Source organism: Acomys russatus, chromosome 1 (genome assembly GCF_903995435.1).
Source record: "Acomys russatus chromosome 1, mAcoRus1.1, whole genome shotgun sequence".
In the NCBI taxonomy this organism is placed as follows: domain Eukaryota; kingdom Metazoa; phylum Chordata; class Mammalia; order Rodentia; family Muridae; genus Acomys; species Acomys russatus.
The window spans coordinates 108,725,270-108,748,434 of NC_067137.1; the positions used below are offsets into that span (position 1 = coordinate 108,725,270).

Below are 23,165 nucleotides of genomic sequence, written 5' to 3' on the forward strand. Positions count from 1 at the left end.
TTTAAGAGCATTGCATATGGTGGGATATGTTTGACAGCAATTCTACTTAGTAACCTGATGTGGGTCTTGTCTTGATAATGAAACTGCCACTATTTTGGTTAGAGATGCCTCCTAGGAGTGGCTGCCAGAGGAGGCTGACTGGCCTCTCATCAGTAACTTCACTATTTTCATGTTTCAAATGTCTCCATTGGACTGAAGACTGACAACTTGTGTTTTATCTCCAAGACCCACAAATAGAAGGAAAGAATCAGTTCCTGCAAGTTGTCCCCTGGCTTCCTCAGGTGTGCCCTGGCATGCACACTTGCTCCCACACATGCACTAAACAGCATATTTTTACAGTTTTTTTTTTTTTTTTTTTTTTTTTTTTTTTTTAAAGAACCACCATTTGAGTCATTGCCTAGTGTTAAGCACTGTTTTAAAGCCAGAAATCTCAGTGAGCTTATGCTGTGGTTCATGGTAATAGTTTTTCAGATTGGGTAAAGAGAGTTGTCCCACGCTGTCAGGACAGGAGCTTGGAAGGCTACTGTCCAAATTCTTGTGGGTCTTGTAGGTCTCTGAAGAGAGTAAATGGTTGTGGAATAAGTCTGAGGTGTAGCTCATATTAAAGAGCGCCAAGTTCTGAACCTTCTGGTTCCAAGGAGTGGTCTCTGGCTGTCCGCTTCCTTAGTGGCACTCTACATCATAGCATGGTTCCTGGTTGCAGTCACCTGTAAGTAATATCTCCACGGTAAATGCATGCCTGGACTGCAGGTCCCTGGGTTTCTGCGTGTCACAGTGGAGGATGTACTTGTGTTTTAGAATCACAGTGCCAGTGGAATGTTCTTTTGAAGTGACTGTATTCTGAATTTATGTCTGTCTTTTCCCCCCAGGGTCAAAGTCAGAGTGGTGGCCATGGTCCTGGGGGCGGCAAGAAGGATGACAAGGTAAATAAGAAGCAAGGTATTTACATGATCTGATGATGCTGTGGAAACTGCCATAGGTCTCAGCAACACGAACTTTAAAAAGCAAAGTGGTGCAGTAGTTACTTCGATAACCTGGTTTACAGATGGGGTGCCCTGTTCCCTGTTTTCGAAGCACTTATTGCCCCGAGGTAATGATTTTTAAAGCATGAGCATTGTGGAAGTTTTGAAGTAGACTGCCTCTAAGTGTTTAACTGCAGGTGTGAGCAGGGCAAACCTGGCAGAGAGCTCAGGTCTGACCTCCCTCTACGTGCTGACAACATCTGAGACCCTGCCATTTCTATAGCGAGATTATTCACCGCTGCGCTTAGTCTTACCAAGAGTGCAGGATATGAAATCTGCTCTTCAAGACAGTTAGGTACAGGCCCAGCAGTTTGTATTTTCGTATGTGTAACCATGATCAAAGAGGCCTTCAGTGTGAGCTGGGGTTAGGGACTGCAGGGATCAAGGGAGGGGGACAATGCAATTGTACTTTAATTTTAAAAAAGTATTAGTACAACAAAAGTTATTTTACATATCCTCAAAGATGAGAATGTTTGTACCCTAGAAATAGATGGTAGCAATACAAAAATAAATGTATTGTATGACTTCCATGTGCCTTCTTTTTCCTACTCTTCTAAAAACTCAAGGACAAGAAAAAGAAATATGAACCTCCTGTCCCAACTAGAGTCGGGAAAAAGAAGAAGAAAACAAAGGGGCCAGATGCTGCCAGCAAACTGCCACTGGGTAATGACCTTGCCCCTCTGCTGTCTTCCTAGCCCCATGTGGTTTTCTCTGCGTGTAGCATAGCATGCAAAGGCTGGACGTACTGGGATGACTGAAGCGCTAGCTAGTGCTGTGGTTATAGCCCCACCCTTTTTTTTTTTTTTTTTTATGAATTTATTCAGATTAGAACTCAATTGGCACCCCATCACTTGTATCCTCCCGCTCCTCCCTCCTTCCGTCTTTCACTCTATTCCCTTCCCCTAGGTCTTTGACCAAGGGGACTTCCCCCCCACTATATGGTCAAAGGCTATCAAGTCTCATTTTGGTATTCTGCTTAGTCTTTCTTAGCCCCACTCTTTTTAACTTGTGTAGCCTGCTACTGGGTTGGCATAGAAATTATATTATCTTAAAATACATACGTTACATGAGTTTGTCTCATGCTAAGGAATCCCATACTCAGTGCACTTGCATGCATGTCTTTAATCCCAGCACTCAGGAGCCAGACATAGGCAGATAGGTAGATCACTGAGTTCCAGACCAGCCAGGGCTACATAGAGAGACCCTTTCTCAGAAAGAGAAAGGATGGGTGGGGGGGGGGGGAATTCTCATTCATTGTCTTTAAAATCACCAATTAGACGTGTAAGTCATGTATTGCTTTATACACACCGGCTGCAGTGTGCATGTAAAGGTCAGAGGAAGCTCTGGGGAGTTGGTTCTCTGTCACCTTCTGAGGGTGCACTTGGATCAGGGCTTGCACAGCAGGTCCTTTGCTCACAGAACCTCTATCTTGATGGCCCTGTAGGTTGTGAGACAGGGTCTCAGTTCTGCTCTCCAGGCTCTCCCTAGGTTCATGGTCCTCTGCCTGAGCAGAGGGTTAAGTGTGCCACACAGTGGAAATAGAGTTTAAAGTACAGATCCAGTCTCAGAAACACTTTCAATCTGTAAATGAAGAAGTACTGTATTAGCATTTGGATCATGTCTGAACCTAAATTATTTTTTGTTAGTTTCTTTTTTTAACGTGTATGGATGTTTTGCCTGCCTATGTATATGTGCATTCCCCATGTGCCAAGCATGTGGTTTTGAGCTGTGGGTATGTGGGTACTAAGAACTGAACCCAGGTCCTCTGGAAGATTAAGAGCTCTTAATCGTTAAGCCATCTTTCAGCCTTTTATCAAAGTTAGTGTGTGTGCGTGCTTGCAGCACTAATTCTGTCCTTCCACCATGTGGGTCCGAGGGATAGAACTCAGGGCTTCTGGCTTGGCACAAGCACTTTAACCACTGAGCCATCCTGCCAGCCCTGAACTTTTTTTTTCATGGCTTTCTGATGAGTATAACGTAAAACTTTGTTATAAATTTTAAGTTCCAAATATACAGAGCCTTATTTTTTTAATTACAGTAACGCCTCACACCCAGTGCCGCCTGAAATTACTGAAGCTAGAGAGAATAAAAGACTATCTCCTCATGGAGGAAGAATTCATTAGAAATCAGGAACAGATGAAACCGTTAGAAGAAAAACAAGAGGTGAGTAATTTCTCCTTTACTAAGAGAATTCTGTTGTTTAGAACCTAAAACTGTCATCAGGTGAGATTCAAGTAGCTAAACTTGTGCGGACTTCTTACTGGCTAGCTTTTAAAAGCATTGATTGCTCTGGGCCAGGGAGATGGCACAGCAGGGAAGAGCACTGACTGCACGCTGGCACGCTACAGCAAGACTAGAGACCCTCCTAGAAGCTCTGCAGGTGGCCAGGAACACATACACACACTTTGTTCTCTGGCCTCCACAGGATGCACAGACACAGAAAATAAATGAATGAAAAAAAGAAAGCATTTGCTGCTCTGTAACTAGCAGACCGACCATCTGCCTGCCTTGAGGTCTAATCTGCTTTTCCTTCTCGGCTTATTATTTAGGAGGAGAGATCAAAAGTGGATGATCTCAGGGGGACTCCCATGTCTGTAGGAACCTTGGAAGAGATCATTGATGATAATCACGCCATCGTGTCCACATCTGTGGGCTCAGAACACTACGTCAGCATCCTGTCATTTGTGGACAAGGATCTGCTGGAACCGGGCTGTTCAGTCCTACTCAACCACAAGGTGCATGCTGTGATCGGGGTGCTAATGGACGACACTGATCCCCTGGTCACAGTAATGAAAGTGGAAAAGGCCCCCCAGGAGACCTACGCAGATATTGGGGGACTGGACAACCAAATCCAGGAAATTAAGGTATGCCAGGACCAGCTCTGGTGTCCTTGATCTTGGGTTCTTACAGCTGTCCCTTCAGGATGCTTTGGAGTTGTTTCGTGTGTTTGTTTTTCTTTATTGATCAGTTCCAGCTATGGGTCTGTAACTGTTCACTGCTGTCAGGAAGTGGAAATCACAGTAAATAGTGCTGCAGCATCTTAGCACTCTGCGTGTTTAACGCTGAGTGACTTTTGTGTGTGAAAACGTGATGTTCCCAGCTGTGCTGCTGGTGCTGTTGTGTGCTCACACAAGGGTGGGGGAGGGGCTGGGGTTTAATTCCTGTTCCTGAGTGCTCCTGGCGCCTGGGAAGATGTGGTTGTTCAGGGTGGCTCTTGCTGGCCCTGTGCTTGCCTCCCACCCATAGGGAAGTCAGTCAGAACTACCACCGATCTCCGCTGTTGACCTCTCAGCTAGCTAGAACCAGGCACATAATGCAGTACCCTAGGTGGGCACAGCTGTCAGAAAGTCTTTACAGGTCTTGTCTGTAGTCTGATTTAAAACAAGGGGTGAGTTTTAACTTTCTCCAGTCTTATTTTGCTCCAGAATAGCTTAACTGTTGCTCAAGGCTGACTTAAAGAAAGGGAAGAGAAAACTGGGCATGGCTTAGAAGGGGTGAGGGATAAAAAAACTCAATGAGATACATGTCCTCTTTAGCATGTCCCACTCCAAATGGAAGTCAGGTGTATTTTCTTTTAGAAAAGTGAGATTTCTACCTATTTTTTGTGGAAAACAAGATATTCTCATGTCAACTAATACTAATAACTTGAGCTAAACCTCCATTTTTACCAAGTGTTTCTTCTCCATAGGAATCTGTGGAGCTTCCTCTTACCCACCCTGAGTATTATGAAGAGATGGGGATAAAGCCCCCTAAGGGGGTCATTCTCTATGGTCCACCAGGAACAGGTATGTCCTGTTGGACACGGTGGGCACTCCACTCCTGTCTCCAGCAGCGTTGGCAAGATATAAGACAGCACAGTTTCTTAGCTTACCTCTGGAGCTGGAGCAGGAAAGGGGAAGTGGAACATACTGCTTAGCATGCACAAAACCAACCAATATGCACACACACAAAAACAAGTTCTCAACCTTGGTTAACTGTGTATGTTGAAGTCGCCTTGAGAGCCCTAAACACTGTTGCTGCTTGTCTGGCTTCAGAGGCATGCATGCTTTCATCTGGAACATGGCCAAGCCTCAGACCGGCAATGGAGATGGCATTCAGACTTATTCTGAGGTGTTTGGATCAGGCCAGCTTACTGGTGCAGTAACACTAAGAAACTGTTGGCTGATGATACAGATGCTGGCCTGTTGAAAGCAGGAGTGACCATTTGCTTGAGAGAGCTGTTGTTGAGTTCTCACTGACCTGTGTTGAGAGCTATCAAGGGACTGAGAAGTACCTTCCCCCAGAAGCCCGAAGCTAGAAGAAGCCATTCTGCTTTATCTTGGCAGAAAGTAAAGCTCCAGAGAGGCTGGTGATGAGCTCAGGGCCACAAAGCTCTTAGCATTGAGCTGGTAACAGCTGGAACTACAGCACTGGCCTCCTGACCCACCAGCACGCATCTCATGAGATGTGCTCACTGTGGTGCTGGGTGGGCAGGCCTGTGAGGAATGAGAGGCCTGTTCACTGATCCCCTGTGACACTGAGATAACCCAGCAGCTTGCCTTGTTGCTTCTAGACACTAAGATAGCATCCTCTTAAAAGGCCCTACCCTGTCTTTCCATCCCTAGTTGGTCTCCCAGGAATAGTCCTGCCTCCTAAGGCTTTTTACCTGCCATCTTCTGTGACCAAGGAGAACATCAGTACCACATGTAACAAAGCTTGGCCTACTGTCATTCCCCAGCTGGCCTAATGGTACCAGTTCTGCCTCTGCATCGTGAGCCAACACCCGGCCTTCCTCACTCACTCTCAAAGGGGCCAAGGTCATAACTCTGAAATTCTTGAACTGAGTACTCAGTGGTGGCTGACTAATGTTATAGGTTGCTCTGTAGAGCTGGGACCAGCATCAGTGTTTAGAGCTCCCAAGGTGACTTGAGTGTACATGGTCAACCAAGATTGAGAACCTGTTTGGAGGTATGTGTGGGTGTGTATATGAGAGAGGGGAGGGGAGGGAGGGAGGAAGGGAGAGGAGGGGGGGGACGACACACACACACGAACAGGGAATAAAGCGATATTGGAAACACTGTTTGAGATCCATGAGAGGAATTGCCTCCCCTTAAGAAGCGCGTGCCAAGACTGAGAAGCCTCCTAAGCTTCCCCAGCTCTCATCTATGGGCTCCATCCACTAGTTCTGCTTCCAGTACTTTGACCACCACAAGCCCACCTGAGCTACCTTGCTGGGATGGGGCCCCATGGCCTGTTTTGGAGGCTGCTTTGTGTCCTAGGGTCAGACTTAGGATTCCCAGACAGTATTTTGTCACTGGTGGTACCATGGGAGTTTGGTGTAGGCATAAGGTTATTGTGTAGTTCAAATAACTGATTTCCTGTCTAAATGTTGGGTAAACTCTGCTCCCCAATTGTCCCGTTGTATCAGTAAAACAGCTTACAGCCAATCAGTGAGCAGGGGAGAGACCTGCCAGCCAGGGGACGGGGAGTTAGAGGATTCAGCCACAGGGGGCGGTCCAAGGAAGATCAGGAGGAAGGAGCTGGAGCCAAGCAAAGCTACAAAGTGCAAGTACAGCTGGGATGTTTGCTGGGAGCAGACAGAGTAGCATAGAGGGTTAAGAACAGACAAACTGCTCAGATTGTGTTGCAAATGAAGCTTATTTTTAAACAAATATAAAAGAGTCTCAATTATTTGTATTATAGCTGGGTTAAGAAATAAAGCCAGGCGTGGTGGTGCATACCTTTAATCCCAGCACTTGGGAGGCAGACGCAGGTGGATCGCTGGGAGTTCGAGGCCAGCCTGGTCTACAAAGTGAGTTTAGGACAGCCAAGGATACACAGAGACACCCTGTCTCAAAAAAACCACACAAAAAAAAGAGAGAGAGAAAGAGAGGGCTGGAGAGATGGCTCAGAGGTTAAGAGCACTGATGCTCTTCGAGAAGTCCTCAATCACATGGTGGCTCACAACCATCTGTAATGTGATCTGATGCCCTCTTCTGGCATGAAGGTGTACATGCAGGCACAACACTATGCATAATAATAAATAAGTAAATCTTAAAAAAAAAAAAAAAAAAAGAAGAAGCAAAGAGAAACAAATACTGTTTTGTAAAAATAACTACCAATAATTTGGCTTTCTTATCTTGGGTTGAATAAGTCAAATAATTTTTTTGTTTGTTCACTCATTCATTCATTTTGATATAGGGCCTCATGAAGACCGGGCTGGGTTATACAGGTCCCTGTATAAATGACCTTCTAACCTTCCTCCTCTGCCTCCCAAGTGCTGGGTTCTAGATGTATACCACATCTCTGGTTGCATTAAGTTCATTTTATATGCAGCTTAGAGTAGACCCAAGCAAACGCTTCCTTTCAGAGTAACAGATCGTTGTATTCTAGTGCAGGTTCTTTCTATAGGTAATTATAGTGATTGTTTAGAACAGTGGTTCTCAACCTTCCTAATAACTCATAAAATGATTTTCATTGCTACTTCATAACTGTAATTTTGTAACTTATGAATTATAAATATCTGATATGGGATCCCAAGTGGGTCTCAGCCCACAGCTTGAGAACTGCTGCTTTAGAGGATACTTTGGGCTCAAGGTGTGAAAATAACCACGTAGGGCTCAGAGAATGTCTCCGAGATAAAGGTGCCTGCCACACAAGCCTGGCAACATTGAAGGTGGAAGAAGGGAAGTGGTTCTGCAGCGCTGTCCCGTCCTCCACATGTGCTCTATGGCACACGTCCCCCACACAGACACAGACACACACAAACAGTAATATTTTTAATGGGAAAAAAATTTTTAATGAAAAAAAAAAAAAAAACCCCAAGTAAAAGGTATTTGCCGACATTATCATGATGACTTTAAGGAGAGCTCCAAGTAGTCCAAGTGCGTTGTTAGATTGGGAGAGCGGAGTACCAGACAGCAGCTGGTGTTTTCATTGTTGTTATCCACTAGGGTGGAGCCTTCTTACCAGCGGGTAAATGGTTTTTTCCTGTCTTGCTCTTTCTACCCAAAATAGGTAAAACATTATTGGCCAAAGCAGTAGCAAACCAGACGTCAGCCACTTTCCTGAGAGTGGTTGGCTCAGAGCTTATTCAGAAGTACCTAGGTGACGGACCCAAACTCGTTCGGGAACTGTTCCGAGTTGCTGAAGAACATGCACCTTCCATTGTGTTTATTGATGAAATTGATGCCATTGGGACCAAAAGGTAGACTTATTCTGACCTGTTGTATGAGATAAACTGTATTAGGCCCTCCATGTGCAGCATGACCTTGGTGCCCTCCAAGGGGCCTTAAACACCTACCTGGGCGGTGTCCAGAAACCAGTCCTGTCATAGCCCTTGATGGAGCCAGCAGCATCCGGACTCTAGAGACTTGCTGTAACCATGGTAGTCTCTGCCCTGCAGTTAAAGGTTGGGCCAGTAGGCACCAAACAGGAGACAGAGGAAAGGGTAGAACTTCAGGCAGAGTTGCTGTGCAGTGATGTGGTTCAAGTGTCTTCGCCTATGCTACTGCAAACAAAACACCAGAGCCTAGGGGAGTCTAAAAGATAGACACTTGTTTTCCCCCTGTTCTGGGTCCGTGAAATCTAAGACCAGGACACTGCTTCTGCTCCTAGGATCACGCCTTATTGCTCAGTGCTCCAACAGAGAAGCATGTCCCTGTCCAGCAGAACAGCAGAGAAAAGAGCCCATGCTGGCTTCTGCCACCCTTTCAGAAGGCATTAATCACTGATAGTCGCAGTGGGCATTGGTAGATGTAAACTGGACCAAAGCATGGGGTGTAATGCTGTTTGCCCGGAGCGATAGGGAGTGTCCTCGGGCCGAGAAAAGAGCAGTGAGTTCCGTGCTGTTTGTCTGCTGTCCTCTTAACCAACAGCTGGGTCTTCATTCTCTTTTTCCAAAGATATGATTCAAAACTCTGGAGGTGAGAGAGAAATTCAGCTAACAGTGTTGGAGCAGGTGAACCAGTTGAATGGATTTGACTTGAGGGGAGATGTAGAAGTTATCATGGCCACAAACCAAATAGAGACTTTGGGTCCAGCACTTATCAGACCAGGTCAGGTTGACTTTTGTTGCCTCATGGAAAACTGATGGGATGGTGTCTGAAATGTGCTTCGGGGCTAGTTATGCAGTGGTACACAGAGTGGCATGTATTATTGTGCAGCGTAACTTACCAAAACACATCTCCTTGATTGGAGAGATGACCTAGTAAGGAAAGTGCCTGCCAGCGAGCAGGAGGGCCTCAATTTAGTCTCTAGAACCCAGAGCGTCATGTGACTAAAGCCACACCTACGGGGGGAGGGGAGCTAGGCTCTCAGTGAGGGCAGACTCTGGGTCTGGACGGAAGTGGTTGAAAGTTTTGTACCTGCAGGCCGCATTGACAGAAAGATCGAGTTCCCCCTGCCTGATGAAAAGACTGAGAAGCGCATCTTCCAGATTCATACAAGCAGGATGACAATGGCTAATGATATAACCTTGGATGACCTGATGACGGCAAAGGGTGACCTCTCTGGGGCTGACATCAAGGTGAGCACCTGGATGTGCTGGCCGCCTATTAGAGAGACAGCCGACACTAAGGGGCAGTTGGGCCGACTGTGGGGACGCCAAGGTCATACTAGCATAACCTGTGTAGCTTATCACTACATCCAAATGGAAGATTTGCTATTTGAAGTCATTGAACACATTAATTTATGAAGTAAAGGACTCCATCCCTGTAAACCCATGAGATCAGTCACTAAAATTAAGTTTACCACCTCCTGTGAAAGGCCTGGATGACCTGCCTGGGCAAGTCAGACTTTGCCTTTAGTCCTGTCAGGGCAGTGTCTGCCGGGAGGTCACCCCCGAGCTGCAGAGGGTCCCACACACTGCGCTCTCATTTCCACCTCGTGTTGCTGGGCTATACTCAGTCCTACCTATTGGTTTGGTTGCATATGTGAGTTAATCATCTTCCCACAGCTGCCCAGTCTTTATATCAAGGCCTGTGAACAGTGAATGTGGTGCAGGCTCCTTTCCTTCAAGGAGTGGGCAGGGTCTAGTGTGGGTCCTCGCAGGTAGAAGCAGCACATAGGCTGCTTTTATGAACCAGTGCCTGCACCAGGCCTTTAAGGTCATTGGCATCAGCCCTACAGAACTAGGTTAAATAGCTTAGTTGAGTTTTTGTTTTTTTTTTTAATTGTACTACACCAACTTTTCTTAAAATTTTTCAAGAGTTGAGAAGAGTTGTAACATCAATACATGTATACTCATGTGCCCACTGCCTAAATTTAAGTGGCTAACATTTCCTATTCTCATGCATGCCTGCTTTTTGGTTAAGCCATTTAAGTAAATAATCTGATGGCCATTTCCACAACAGCCTTTAGTGCCAGAATATTAGGGGGTTTTTGGTTTTTGGTTTGTTTTCAGTTTAATTTTTAATCTTTTGTTTGCTTTTCGAGACAGGATTTCTTTGTGTAGCCTTGGATGTCCTGGATCTCACTCTGTAGTCCAAGCTGGCCTCAAACTCAGAGACCTGCCTGACTCCTGAGTACTGGGATTAAAAATATGTGCCAGCTCTAATTTTTAATTATGTGTATGTGTCTTTGTGTGGGACAATGCATGGGAGTATAGCTACCTGCAGAGGCAAGAAGAGGGCATCAGATTTCCTGGAGCTTGAGTTACAGACAGCTGAAGGCTCAAAGTGGGTGCCAGGAACCAAAGTGAGGCATCTGCAAGAGCAGAGTGGACTCTTGACTGCTGAGCCATCTCCCCAGTGCCCAGGATTGTTTTAATCCATGTGTCAGATGGGCTCTTGCTTTAATTTTGTTAAGTACTACTGAGAAAGTATATTAGAATCATCACAGTATGTCAGCATGTCGAACAGGAGTATGTGCTCTGGCTGTAAGTAAATTAAAGGGGCATACCCTTACTCTCTGTTTTCTGGCATATCACTTTCTCTATTTCATAGAAATATTTTTAATGAAAGTGAAGCTGTAAGAACATACTGACTGGCCAAGCTACAGCTCAGAAACGCAGATCCCCAGGCCAGTGGGCTCCCTTAAATTCTTTCCAGTTTATGTATCTTGGATACTCTCGAAATTATGATGCATGAGACATTTTTTAAAATAACCCATCCCCAAATGAGCAATTTGTGTTTAGTCTGTCTTATACTTCATTTCAAAATCTCTCTGAATTCCTTAAGATAAAAATAAGTGGGCAGGCGAGGTGGTACATGCCTTTAATCCCAGCACTCAGGAGGCCGAGGCAGGTGGATCGCTGTGATTTCGAGGCCAGCCTGGTCTACAAAGTGAGTCCAGGGCAACCAGAGAAACCCTGTCTCAAAAAACCAAAAAAAAAAAAGTTTCCTTCTGAACACACTGGGGTTTTTTATTTTAAGATTTATTTATTATTATGTGTAGTGTTATGCCTGCATGTTCACCTCCAGGCCAGAAGAGGGCACCAGATCGCATTATAGATAGTTGTGAGCCACCATGTGTTTGCTGGGTATTGAACTCAGGACCTTTGGAAGAGCAGTGAGTGCTCTTAACCTCTGAGCCATCTCTCCAGCCCCGTTGTTTTTTGGTTTTGTTTGTTTTTCCTAGACAGGATTTCTCTGTCCTGGCTGTCCTGGAACCCGTTCTGTAGCTGGCCTGCCTCTGCTGGGACTAAAGGCATGTGCCACCACGCCCGCTCACACTGTCATTCTTCTTCCTTTCAGGCAATCTGTACAGAAGCCGGCTTGATGGCCTTGCAGGAATGCAGAATGAAATTAACAAATGAAGAATTTAAAAAGTCTAAAGAGAATGTTCTTTATAAGAAACAAGAAGGCACCCCTGAGGGGCTATATCTCTAGTGACCCGCGGGTGGGAGGATGGGAAGCTGCCAAGGAGTCCATTTTCCAGTTGATGTGTGCTAGTAGGCAGCCTGTGTGTGGAGGGTGCTGAGCAGGGTGCCCATCAGGCAGGCTCCACCTGTTGGTCATTGTGTTGTGCTGCCCTTCTACTCCCAATAAAGGGTCATCCTGGCTTGCTTTCTCTTGTTGTAATGAACACCATGACCAAAAGCAACCTGGGGGCTGGCAGGAGTTTATTTCATCTCACCCTGACAGTCGGTCATGACGGGCAGGACGGTGGAGAAAGGAACTGAAGCAGAAGGTATGGTGGAATGCTGCTCCCTGGCTTGCCCATTCTGCTCTCTCATACACCACAGAAACACCTGTCAAGGAGTGGCAGCAGTGTTCGTGGGCTGGGCCCTTCCACATAAAGCATTAAGGAAAGTGCTAACATGATGGCGGCATTCTCTCAGCTGAAGTTCCGTCTTCCTGACTGACTAGCATCTATCAAGTAATCAGCAGAAGTGTGTGCTTTCACAGCTGGTCTGTGGCTTCACACCCTCACTTCCCTGCAGCAGATGGGAGGGTCCTGCCTTAGGGAAGATTGTTGGCAACCCCAGGTTGCCCACACACTTTGTGTGTTCAAAGCCAGTGCCTCGCATGGGGACAGGCCGGTGGTCTTTGAATGGCAAAGGCTAAGTTAATGTGGCTGGATGTCAGAAGGGACCGCTTTGGTCGATGGACAACATAAGGTCTTACAGCTAAATCCTGACGTGAACAAAGAAAATGAACACAAGTGTGAGCAGCACCCAGGAGACCCTATTTCAGAAACAGCCAAAAGGCAGCTCTGCTCTCGGCAGGCATCCCTTGCAGTGAATGCAAACAAGCCATCAAGCTAACAGCAGCGGGGAAAGGCTGGGCTGCAGACCTCTCCCACAGTAGAAAGTGGCTGCGTCCTCACGGCCTTTGTGACTAGAAAGGGACCTCTTCACACCAGTCTGAGGTCAGCTGGGAAGAGCTGCAGCCATAAGGCCTCTGCTCTTAAGGTCACCAGCAAGCTTCCTGCAGAGGTGCTGGTGTCCTGCCCAAGGGTTCCACAGTAGTGAGTATAGGCACTCCAGTGCCAGGTAGACCCAAAGGTCCTTGTGGATGTTGCTGGGCCAGAGCAAGGCCTGGGGAATGACAAACTTGCCGCACCTCTGACCCAAGACAGGAAATGTTAAATAACCATGTACTGTGCTGGATGGAGATGACAGAACAATTTATCTCTGCTTCTCAGCCCAGGGAAAGGGAGGAGGTCTCAATGGCAAGCAGCCAGGCTGACTCCAGGGTCAGAGGCTAGGCCTCTGCTTAGGACACATGCGTGAGAGGCAGCACTGGCTGAGCAGGGGTTGAACAGAGGAAGAAGCGGCACACATCTGAACCATAAACAGCTCATCACTGGCATGGCTCCCTCTCTACAGTCGGTCACATATATAATATGTAAAGCAGTACGTCCAAACCCACCCAGACGGTGGAGAAAGCACTTGCGCAGCTGCGCCTCTCCGGGCCCCTTGTCCCCGCTCTGCCCTGCACAGCCGCTGGCTACACTCTAATCCTCCAGCAGTAGCTCCAGCTCCTCCAAGGGCAGGCGGACACGCAGCTCCTTCTCAGTCATCACATCCAGGATCTCCTGCAGCTCGTCTGGGAAGTACTCCATGGCGTCCATGTACAGCACCTAGTGACAGACAGACCAACGCTGGCCGTGAGCATGGAGGAGACCCATCCTCTGTCCGGCTGACATTGGCCTAGCTCAGGCAGCTCTGCTGTATGCAGGGGAAAACTGGAAAGGCAGTAAACAGAGCAAAGCACTCTCTGAATTGGCCCCCAGGCACTGCAGTCACCGCAGTTTGATTTCCCAACACCTCTTAGTCTGGGTAGGACATGGGCATCTGGGCATTGTAGGAAAATGTTGGGAGAACAGCTCACCCCAGGGAGCACCATCTCTAGTGCTACAAGGACAGTCACTGGTGCTGTGTGGTCAGTGCCACCAGGAAAAGGCTTTGGACTAGGGTACTGCCCCGCAGAGCCACACCTGACACTGCTGCTCAGGGCTGGCAGGAAGGCTCTTGGGAAGCTGAAGAGAGCACGGTGGTTAACGCTTACCTTTGCCCAAGGACAGCTCTGGAGGGCCTTGTAGAACACGCCTTTGCTTCTTTCCTTGTTTCCTAAGGGAACCTGAGTTAGGAGACAAAATTGTTCAAAGTGAGCAGCAGCGGAGGCAGGGAGCTAAAGCTACAGCGCGCACAATCTGCACCTGCCCTCAGCCACTGGAAGGCAGCCTGTGTGTGGGCTGACACCTCCTGCCAGCTGCTGGGATGGCTCACAGAGCAAGGGGTTGCTGTTGTGTGGAGCCGTGCTGGGTCGTTGGATGCTGGGTAACTTGAAGCTTGTGTCTCCCCTTTATCTCTATCATGTCTGGGTGTTAGTAACAATGCTTGGGGTGGGGCATGTCCATAATGTGAGGCTGAGGACTTTCACTTTCGTGAAGATGAGCTTCAGAGAGCCAAAACTGTAGGATCCCTAAGTACTAGTTATGTCGTTTCTCTGAAAGGCATTACAAGATAAGCTGGCACATCCTCAGGGCGGCTGGGGCGGGAGGGCAGCCAATCCTAAACAGCCTGGACTAAGTAGCAAGGCTATCTTAAGCAAGTCATGAGTAAGCAGCGGTTAAAAGGCAAGTTTCCCATGAGAGGCCTCAGGCCTGTGGCCGCAGCGCTTCTGTCATAAGCTTCCAGGTTGCCTAAAGAGGGAGGGAGAGGGGGGAGGGAGTGGATAGGGAAAGATGGGCGGAGCGTGGATAAGAGGAGGAAGGTGGAGAGAGGGAGGGAGAATGGTGAACTCATCTCCTAGCCCTGAAAATGAAGGCCTTTCTAAATGGCCTAAGATCTGTGAGCAGCCAACAGATGAATAGCAACTACACAGAGGTAGCGTAAAGCAAACGGTGACAACCCAGAAATGCCACAGCTCCCTTTTTGGGTAGTGAGACTTCCTGCACTGTGCAAAATGGCTGACTGGCTTATCTACTTGGATGTCCTTCAGTATCATGTCAGTGCATGACCAGAGACTTGGAAAAAAACTGCCAGTCCCAACACCACCACCAGCATGGCTCAAAGTGTTGGTGTACACAGTGACAGCTGGGAGGTCCCTTCATACCGAGGCTGTGACCTGCCAAAGTCCAGCCTGTTTGTCTGGTCTGTTTTCTTTATCAACCAACAGTGAGTCTCCCTGCCCTCAGTGTTTCTGCAGGGAAAACTGAGCGTGCTAGCATGCAGCACATCTCCACAGCATCCAGCCATCAGGGGCTCCTCAGGCAAGCCCCCCTCCCTGACAGCCTCGCGCAGCAGCTCCCTCCTGCCCTCCTGACACATGCTGCCCACACCTTGTTCTTGCGCTTTAACTTTTTTTTTTAAACTGTAGTTAATTAACAAAAGTGCTAGGAGCACACCCAGATGTCTCAGGAACTGCCAGGCAAAGTCACTTGCTCTAATTAATCCTTAGTTTTAACACCACCTCATCAAAGGTACAAATTCCTTGAGGGCCCAGACCTTTCTTTTCAAGTCAACAGCAGTTTTTTACACACAACCCACGCAAACCTGGCTCACTGCAGTCTCTGTAGAAACACTGTCATGTGACCTTTCCCTGTGTCGTCTAAGCGCTTGGAACATAAAATTGGCAAATACACACGTATTCTCCCATCCTAAAGCTCCTTCCTTTGCTTGGAACGGCGGAGAGACAGGACTAGAGCAGGGGTCTAAGGAAAGCTAGCTCCCCGGGAGCTGCCCCAGGCTGCCAGGCTGTCAATCAGGACGGACCACAAACGCCACCTCCCCACGTAACCCATGTTCCACATGGAATTCAGCTATATTCCTGGGCTTCGGGCTCTGAAGAATTACTGTGTTAGGGACACAGTTCAGCTGATAGTTTGTCCTACGAGCACAAACACTCCAAGAACACATGTTATAGAACACAAAAGCAGTGTGGTGGCACAGACTTGTTATCCCAACACTGGGGAGGCAAGGGCAGGCAGATGCCTGGGGCTCTCCAGCTAACCTGCCTAGCCTATCTGGCAAGTTCCAAGCCATGTGAGAGACTATTTCAATTAAAAACAAAAAAACTGAACAGCACCTGAGGAATGTTGCCCAAGGTTAACACACACACAGGAACTCACCTAGACACAAAAGAGTGACTGAAGGCGGCAGCACAGACCTAGGTGGGGAGCACTTTGGTACAACTCTGCACATGAAAATGTGCTTGTTTTCACCGTACGCACCTGTCCTGGGTAACACGTCCTCTGGGTCCCTCAGGCCTTCACTACGGGGCTGATGCAGAGGTCGGGAAGGCACCCATCTGACTAGAGCCAGACCAGACTGTCTCCCTCGCCCCACCTCTCTAATGTACTGGAGAATGAGCCCAGGGCCTGCGCATGCTGGAACTCATCTACATACAGATCCCACCCAAAATCTCACATTCTTGACCAAACCTTATTTTTTAACAACAAAATAAAACCAAGATCAGGAAGTCTTTGTGAAGAGAGGGCGTCGGCTGCTTTGAAGTGAAGCTCTTGGACCACTTTCCCAGCACTAGCTTAGCAAAGTCAATTCAGAGAAGCCAACAGCCCGTAACTACTCTTGAATTTCATTCTTCCAAATATCATGAAAGAGGGAACCTCCCGATCAGGTTCACTGAAAGATTAAGCTGTGCCGCAGCGAGGGGTGGAAATACACCCTCCTTCCAGGCAGCGCTACACCCCACTGCAGGCTTTTCTACTTAACAAATTTAGACACAAGGCTTTGACAAAACAAAAGCAAAGTCAAAAAACATCCTCTTACCAAAAAATTCAGATACATTCTCCACAGCAGGGGGCACTGGCTGCCCTTGTCGCTCCGAATTGCATTTTCAAACAAGGCTCTGATCCGATGCGTGAGGCCAGTCTCGGGGATTGTGGCGTGGACCTCCCTACCACCTACCCTGCAAAGAGAGAGCTTGGGTCATTCTAAGACAAGTTCTGACCCCAGCATCAAAGCAGGAAGACACACAGGTACCAGCAACACCTGTATCAGTTTTTCAGGGAAGTTCTGTGCCCCAAGGGTGTGAGCATGCTGGCAGCCAGCATGGGTGTGGCCAGGGTTGTGGTTCTGTACTGTGCTGAACCTGCCCAGGAATCCCACACAAACTCACCCCGTAATCAGAATGCAGAGTCCTCCCTTGGGAGAAAAGAGACCTTTACGATTTAAAGTAGACAAGATTCAGGTGGGAGTGACTGAAATATGAATGGAAGAAGCAAGATGAAGTATTGTTCAAAGCCCTCCTAATTTATTAGGATTTCACTGCCATGAAGCACCAGCAAATACTCCAGAAGGAATGATTCCTAAGCTGGCGTGTTCCCAAGATGACCATTTAGCCTTCAGATGGAGCGCACGATGTCAAAGGGTGGCATGTGAAGCATGCCACCGCCGCTCTCAATGAATGCTGCCAGGAGCTCAAAGCTACTGCACAGCATCTTCAGGAGGGGTACCTGCTGCTCCGGACCCAGGAGAAAACCCCATGAAGTCAGTTCCTCCACAACTACCATATGACAGGAAAGGAAACTGTCGGAGAGATGAAGTGCTTGCCCAGAGTCACCCAAGTGACAAGCGGCAGAGTGGGCACTGGAATCAGAGCTGACCTTGACACCTTGCTGACCAGAGGCACCTTGACAGCACAATGCACTCATTGCAGCTGCTCAGATACACCAGAAACAAAAGTCAGGCCCAAGCCTGGCGCGGGAAGACAGTCAGCAACAGTTCTGGAGAGGGCGGAGCTGCTGTGTGGCTTACTCACTTTTCAGTCTGTGGTGGGGCACACCTAGAGCAGCCACAGCAGGTGTGGCAGGGCCTGGGCCATATCTACTTCTATTCACCTGAGACCTTACAAGGGGCCGGGAAGTGACAGCCATCCCATGATGGTCTGTGAAGCCCATGCGTGCATGAGATGCCAGTCATTACCTCTGAACAGATTCCACCAGCCTTTTCCTCATCTTCTCAGCTTCGATGGCAAACAGCCAAGGCTCCAAGTGTTTGGCAGACCTGGTGACAGTGTCGAAAAATCTTCTAGTCTTGTTAGCGCTGTGGGACTTATTCTGAATCTGTACATAAGCCCTCCAAAGAACTTGATTGCCCGGATACAGCCTCAAAGCCTCTGAGAGCGTCTCTCGGAGTGGAGCCAGAGGGTGCATACTAACCTTCATGTGGAATCGCAACAGACTTGTGTGCATCAGGGTGACAGCCTCAAGAACACTGGTCAAACTCTGGGAGCTGGTGCTGTCCTCGGGCCCAGGGCCTTCTAGAACGGAGCCCTTCAGCTTGGCAAACACCTGTCCATATATCTGCACAGCAGCATCGATCCCTACAGTCAAATACTGGAAGAGCATAAAGCATTTGACCAAGCTGCCCAGGCAGTCCCAGGACTCTTCAGTAGCTAGACTGGAGGCACAGCTCTGTCCCAGACAGTCCTGCAGAGCACGCTCATAAGCCTTGCGAGCTTTCAGAACCTGAGTGGCTGAGACCTGCCCAGCATAGGGCCTATAGGGACTGCTCTCCGTCAGTCGTGTTAATACATGGACAGCTCGGCCTGTGGTGGCTTCTTTCGAGTCAGGTGACAGTTCCACCTCCAACTCAGCATAGAGCAGACTGAGTTCACAGAGTTCACAGTCCTTCAGCTCGCTGCTGCCTGCCATGCTGAGTGCTGTATCAAACACTTTTCTGGCATCTTCTGTGTTGCCGAGCAACCACTCCAGGTGTGCATACTGCTTCCACAAGCAAAAGTTGTTGCGGTTTTCTGGCTCCTTAAGGAGATTCTTGGCTAGTTTTTTGCAGTTCTTTCCCTGAGACTTTAATCGCTTCTTTTTATTGTGTAAACACCAAATGACCTATAGCAAAAAGAAAAGAACAATTCTTGAGTCCCCCGAGGAATCCTTTTGTCCTCTCAGGCTGAAGTGGCACTGGCAAGGCAGCAGTGCCCACACTTCCTGGAGTTTACTATAGCCACAGGTGCCAGCATGGCCATAACCAGGTTTTCAGTCAACTCCCAACCAACAGGCCTGACCCTCTCCAAGTGCTCATCTCCAAAGAGATCAGCCACATTTTTCTTTTGTCCAAAGGCAAGAGCTCACTGAAGGTGGGATACGCTGAAATACACCATGACGCCACGCCTCTCTTCCACATTTAGTCAATGACACTTTTCAAAGATGCTATTGTCATTCACATGAGAAGACATGAACTGGGGGGTGGGGAGTTCCAGGAAAAGTTGGAGGGAAAACTGTAGAGAAGATCTAAATACACTGGATTTGTGCATGAAATTATCAAAGGGTATTTAAAAAAAAAAAAAGAATTCCAAACACATTATCTAAAAGAAGTCAGAATTAATACCGGGCAGCAGAGGGCAGAGTGGTAGCTGAGGACCTGCCCTGAGCCAACAGCTATAGAGCATTGGGTAAGTAAGTGGCTTATTTGCTACTCTAAGAAGCCTTAGGTCCTCTAGCCCTGCTTAGGCAGATGCTGGCTCTTAGTACTAAGTGCCTGGATAATCACAGACACCAAACACAAGACTGTCTCTGCCTGCCTGCTGTTCCTCCACATCTGAGGTGACTGCAAGACTGACTGAAGGTGGAAGTTGTGTGATGATGGCACCTGGGGCTCCCCTGTGAGACACTGACATGAAGCGAGGGAGGAGGCAGCTGCAGTTACCTTCGCAATCTCGTACCGTAGCCAGGAGAGGCAGAGCTGGGACTTCTGTTTGCCTGAGAACAAAGGCAGCACGAGGTGGAAGACGTTGCGGACAAACTCCTCGCCCTCTCGGTTGTGACCTTTGGTCCAGCGAGGACAGCCCAACTGTTCCATGTAGCCGACATAACTAATGCCCGAGAAAGAAGGGTTGAAGTAAGTCAAAGGCTTTTCATCAGAAAGTTCACTATCGAAGATGCTGCTCTCGTCCATGGCCAAGTAAAGGCAGGAGGCTGGCGGAAGGAAGCCAGAAGGCACGCCCAGGACCTGCAGGAAGGCCTCGATGAGCTGGAACTGAAGACTCGGGCTGGAAAGTCTGATCAGGGATTGTCCAATATCATCAAACAGCACCTGCCAGCACAACAGGACACAGCCAGTGAGACACAGAGACTGTCACAGGTTTTGCAGCCCTTTACAGAGATGGTACTAACTCAACACTAGTCAAAGTTAAGTAAGTTTTAAATAGACAGTTTCTGCAAAACACAACCAGGCTTCCCAAGGCAACGTGGGCTGCCAGAGAATAGCGAAGCCTTGAGGTGCCATTAGAATTCACACATAGGCAGGATCACCGGGAAGGAGGGAAGGACCAACAGGCTGAAGACAACAGCTTCCAAAGCAACCTGCCTGACTCACAGAAAACCTAGACCCATGTTCACTTCAGAAAGCAAACACCTTCGCAGCTACAGAGACCTTCGATTTTAGGGGTGGGAGATGTACTATTCGTAGTTTCTTTCTAGAAGATTGCTTCAGAAAATGAAGCCAGCTCAAAGACAGATAAACATAGAAGCAGGCGTGTGGTGAGAAGGAGACAATAGAAGAGACAGACTGTGTGCAGTGCAGCGAACAGCCTGATGCTAGCTGTAAGTGTGCACAGCCACTTCACACCATCGTTCAAAACGTAGGGCCAAGGACACTCTACTGCCTCAGGGCGCTTTCCCACTGACTGGTCTCTTTGCCTCTTGGTAGAGGCAATCAGGCACACGCACAGTAAAGCTGGACTTCTCGGGATTCAACAAACTGAACCATTAATCAGAAAGCTTTTCTCCCTTTGGCTTTGATTAGAGAAAATGCAAAGTGACAGGAAGTTGTTCAGACAGTCTGCTGCAGCGATCAGCTCAGCCGTGACCTCTATAAAACCCTCCCGTTAGACATTCGGTAGTTCCAGCCAGCAAAAGGGCCTGGGACTGCACAGTCGCAACACAACAAAAATAAATAAACAAATAAACAAACAAAACAACACATCTTTATTTTAAATAATCTCCCGAGATGCTAACCATTAAACAGAGCAGCGGGTACCAAACCACTGAAACATGTAAGTGAAGTATCAACGCTAACTGCCTCTCTGTACATCAATAAAGCACATGCTGGGGGCTGGGGAGATGGCTCAGTGCTTCTACTTAGCAAGACGGGAGCCTTGCATGTGCCTGTAACCCCAGATCTAAGGAGGGCGGAGACAGTGATCACTGGGGTTTGCTGGCTTCCAGCCTAGCCAAGAAAGACAAGAGTCCTGGGTTCAGGGAGAGCCCCTGCCTCAAAGGAAGAGGGGGAGAATAAAAGAGGAGGATACCTGGTGCCCTCTCCTGTCTGCCATGCACAAATGCACGCTTGCGTGCACACGCATAGGAGGGAGGGAGGGAGGGAGGGAGGGAGGGAGGGAGGGAGGGAGGGAGGGAGAGAAGGGGAGGAGGAAGACACAGAGAGAGAGGGAAGGCGGGGAGAGAGAGAGGGAGGTAGGAGAGGTACATGCCTGTCTCTCGGGGTCCTCACAGTCTTCCTCCGTCTGCTTCTTGGTCTTATCAGGGCGCCAGGGACGCCAGTGCCTCTGGTCTCGAGACCGCTCAACAGCAAGCCAGATCTGCCACCTGGGGAGAGCCCTGTCTTTTATCTCCAGGTCATCCTCTTCTGGCTCCTCCTCATCCTCGTCTAGATAAGAATGAGACACCTAGCTCACTGGAGCAGAAAACCCATCACCACCACTGCCAGCCGTCCACGCCGGCTCCATGTGGTCACGTGGCACACAGACACAGATCTACCAGGCTGCCTCCCTGGTAAGAACTCTAGTGAACCAGGGAGGGTCCCAGGAAAAACAAGCAGATAAAAGATAAAACAGTGATTTTTTTTTTCTTAATGCTTACACACACACACACACACACACACACACACACACACACACACCCCAGCAAAACCAACCTGGGAATAGAATTCTAGAATATCACCACCCAGAAGAACTTCCTGAGATGATAAAAACACTATCTGTGCTAATGTTGCTATCACCTACATGCAGCTCACTAAATTCCTAATTTCATTTAAGAATAGATAGCTTTTTAAAAAAAGATAGCTAGAGCTAGTTATTTTGAACAATGCCATTTTTTTTTAATAAATGGGATTTAATAACCACACTGTTTAGCCAGTGGCCTTATAATTATGACTTATCAATATAGCTTGATTTAAAAGCTGTTAATTTAGGGTATCTGACAATTTGCTTCACTATGTTTCCTAAGTCTGAACATGTAACAATAAAGACATCTCAGTTGCCGGCAAAGCCCAGTGTTTTCAGGACATAGAGAAATGGATGACCATATTGAGAAAGAGTGTGATGGCTTACAACACTAGCAGGCACCCAGCACAACTGCAGAGAGATGGACACTGAGGACAGACAGACAGACAGACACACACACACACACACACACACACACACACACACACACACACATGCAAGCAAACAACAAAGCCTGTGCATCCATGCCCAGGGCAGTTCTGCTTGTCACAGGCAAAAACAGAACAGCCTTGATTTCTTGATTTCTTAGGGAGAGAGCACAGGCAGTGGCTTACCTACGGCACAGACTAATGCTCAACACAGAACAAATAAACTCTGGGCACAGGCAACAACACAGATGTGTCTCAGGGACTTGAGCTAAAGGAATAAAGTCACCTCCAGACACTACAGAGAAAACAAGTGATACTGAGGATGTGGAGAAACAGGACCTGGCAAGAGCAGCATAAACTGCTGCTAGCAGCTGTGAAAGACAAGATGGCAGCTCAAAGAATTAGAAGACTAACAGACAATGGGGCAATTCTACTTCTAAATGTGTTCTTGAAAGGACTGGAAGTAGGCTCAGTCCTGACACGTCCATGTTCACAGCAGCACCACAAACACCTGGCAAAGATGCAGCAGCATCCGTGCAAGGAAGAATTAGATAAGCAAAATGTGGTACACACACAGGGAACATTACACAAACAAAATGAAAGGGAATTCTGCCATATGCTACAACACAGACTCCCAACGACACTATGGGAAGAAACCAGCTACACAGGGACAAGCGTGTGATTCCTCTTCTGGGAGGTTCCTAACGGCATCAACTGACACATGCCATAGAACTGTAATCACCAGGGGAGGGGAGGGGAGGACTCAGGAGGAGGGTTGATGATAACTGAGACTAGTTCTGCTGGAAAAAAGAGAAGTTCTAGGGAAGGCCACTGGTAATAGCCATGCACTGTGTGCATACACTTAATGCCACGGAACTGCATTCTGAAGAACGGTTACCATGGTAAAT

The 23,165-nt window shown here is 47.9% G+C and overlaps 2 protein-coding genes across 2 annotated transcripts in view; one reads left to right on the top strand and one right to left on the bottom strand.

Moving 5' to 3' along the window:
- Positions 1-257: 257 nt before the first annotated feature.
- Positions 258-11,830, top strand: Psmc1 (proteasome 26S subunit, ATPase 1). The gene is given in 11 exon segments (XM_051150460.1): positions 258-281; positions 870-923; positions 1,589-1,685; positions 3,061-3,185; positions 3,572-3,886; positions 4,711-4,807; positions 8,019-8,208; positions 8,906-8,915; positions 8,917-9,058; positions 9,374-9,528; positions 11,696-11,830. Coding segments are annotated over 8 exon segments (1,104 nt in total). The 5' UTR covers positions 258-281; positions 870-923; positions 1,589-1,685; positions 3,061-3,125.
- Positions 11,831-13,355: 1,525 nt separating this feature from the next.
- Nrde2 (NRDE-2, necessary for RNA interference, domain containing) overlaps positions 13,356-23,165 on the bottom strand; it is a 40,513-nt gene continuing 30,703 nt past the window's right edge. Inside the window, exons 9-14 of the mRNA XM_051150464.1 lie at positions 21,359-21,534; positions 19,576-19,962; positions 17,836-18,758; positions 16,681-16,819; positions 13,955-14,026; positions 13,356-13,526 (exon numbers count right to left, since the gene is read on the bottom strand). Of these exons, the coding sequence (XP_051006421.1) occupies positions 13,401-13,526; positions 13,955-14,026; positions 16,681-16,819; positions 17,836-18,758; positions 19,576-19,962; positions 21,359-21,534 (1,823 nt within the window). The 3' untranslated portion in view covers positions 13,356-13,400. The remainder of the gene's footprint in view (positions 13,527-13,954; positions 14,027-16,680; positions 16,820-17,835; positions 18,759-19,575; positions 19,963-21,358; positions 21,535-23,165) is intronic.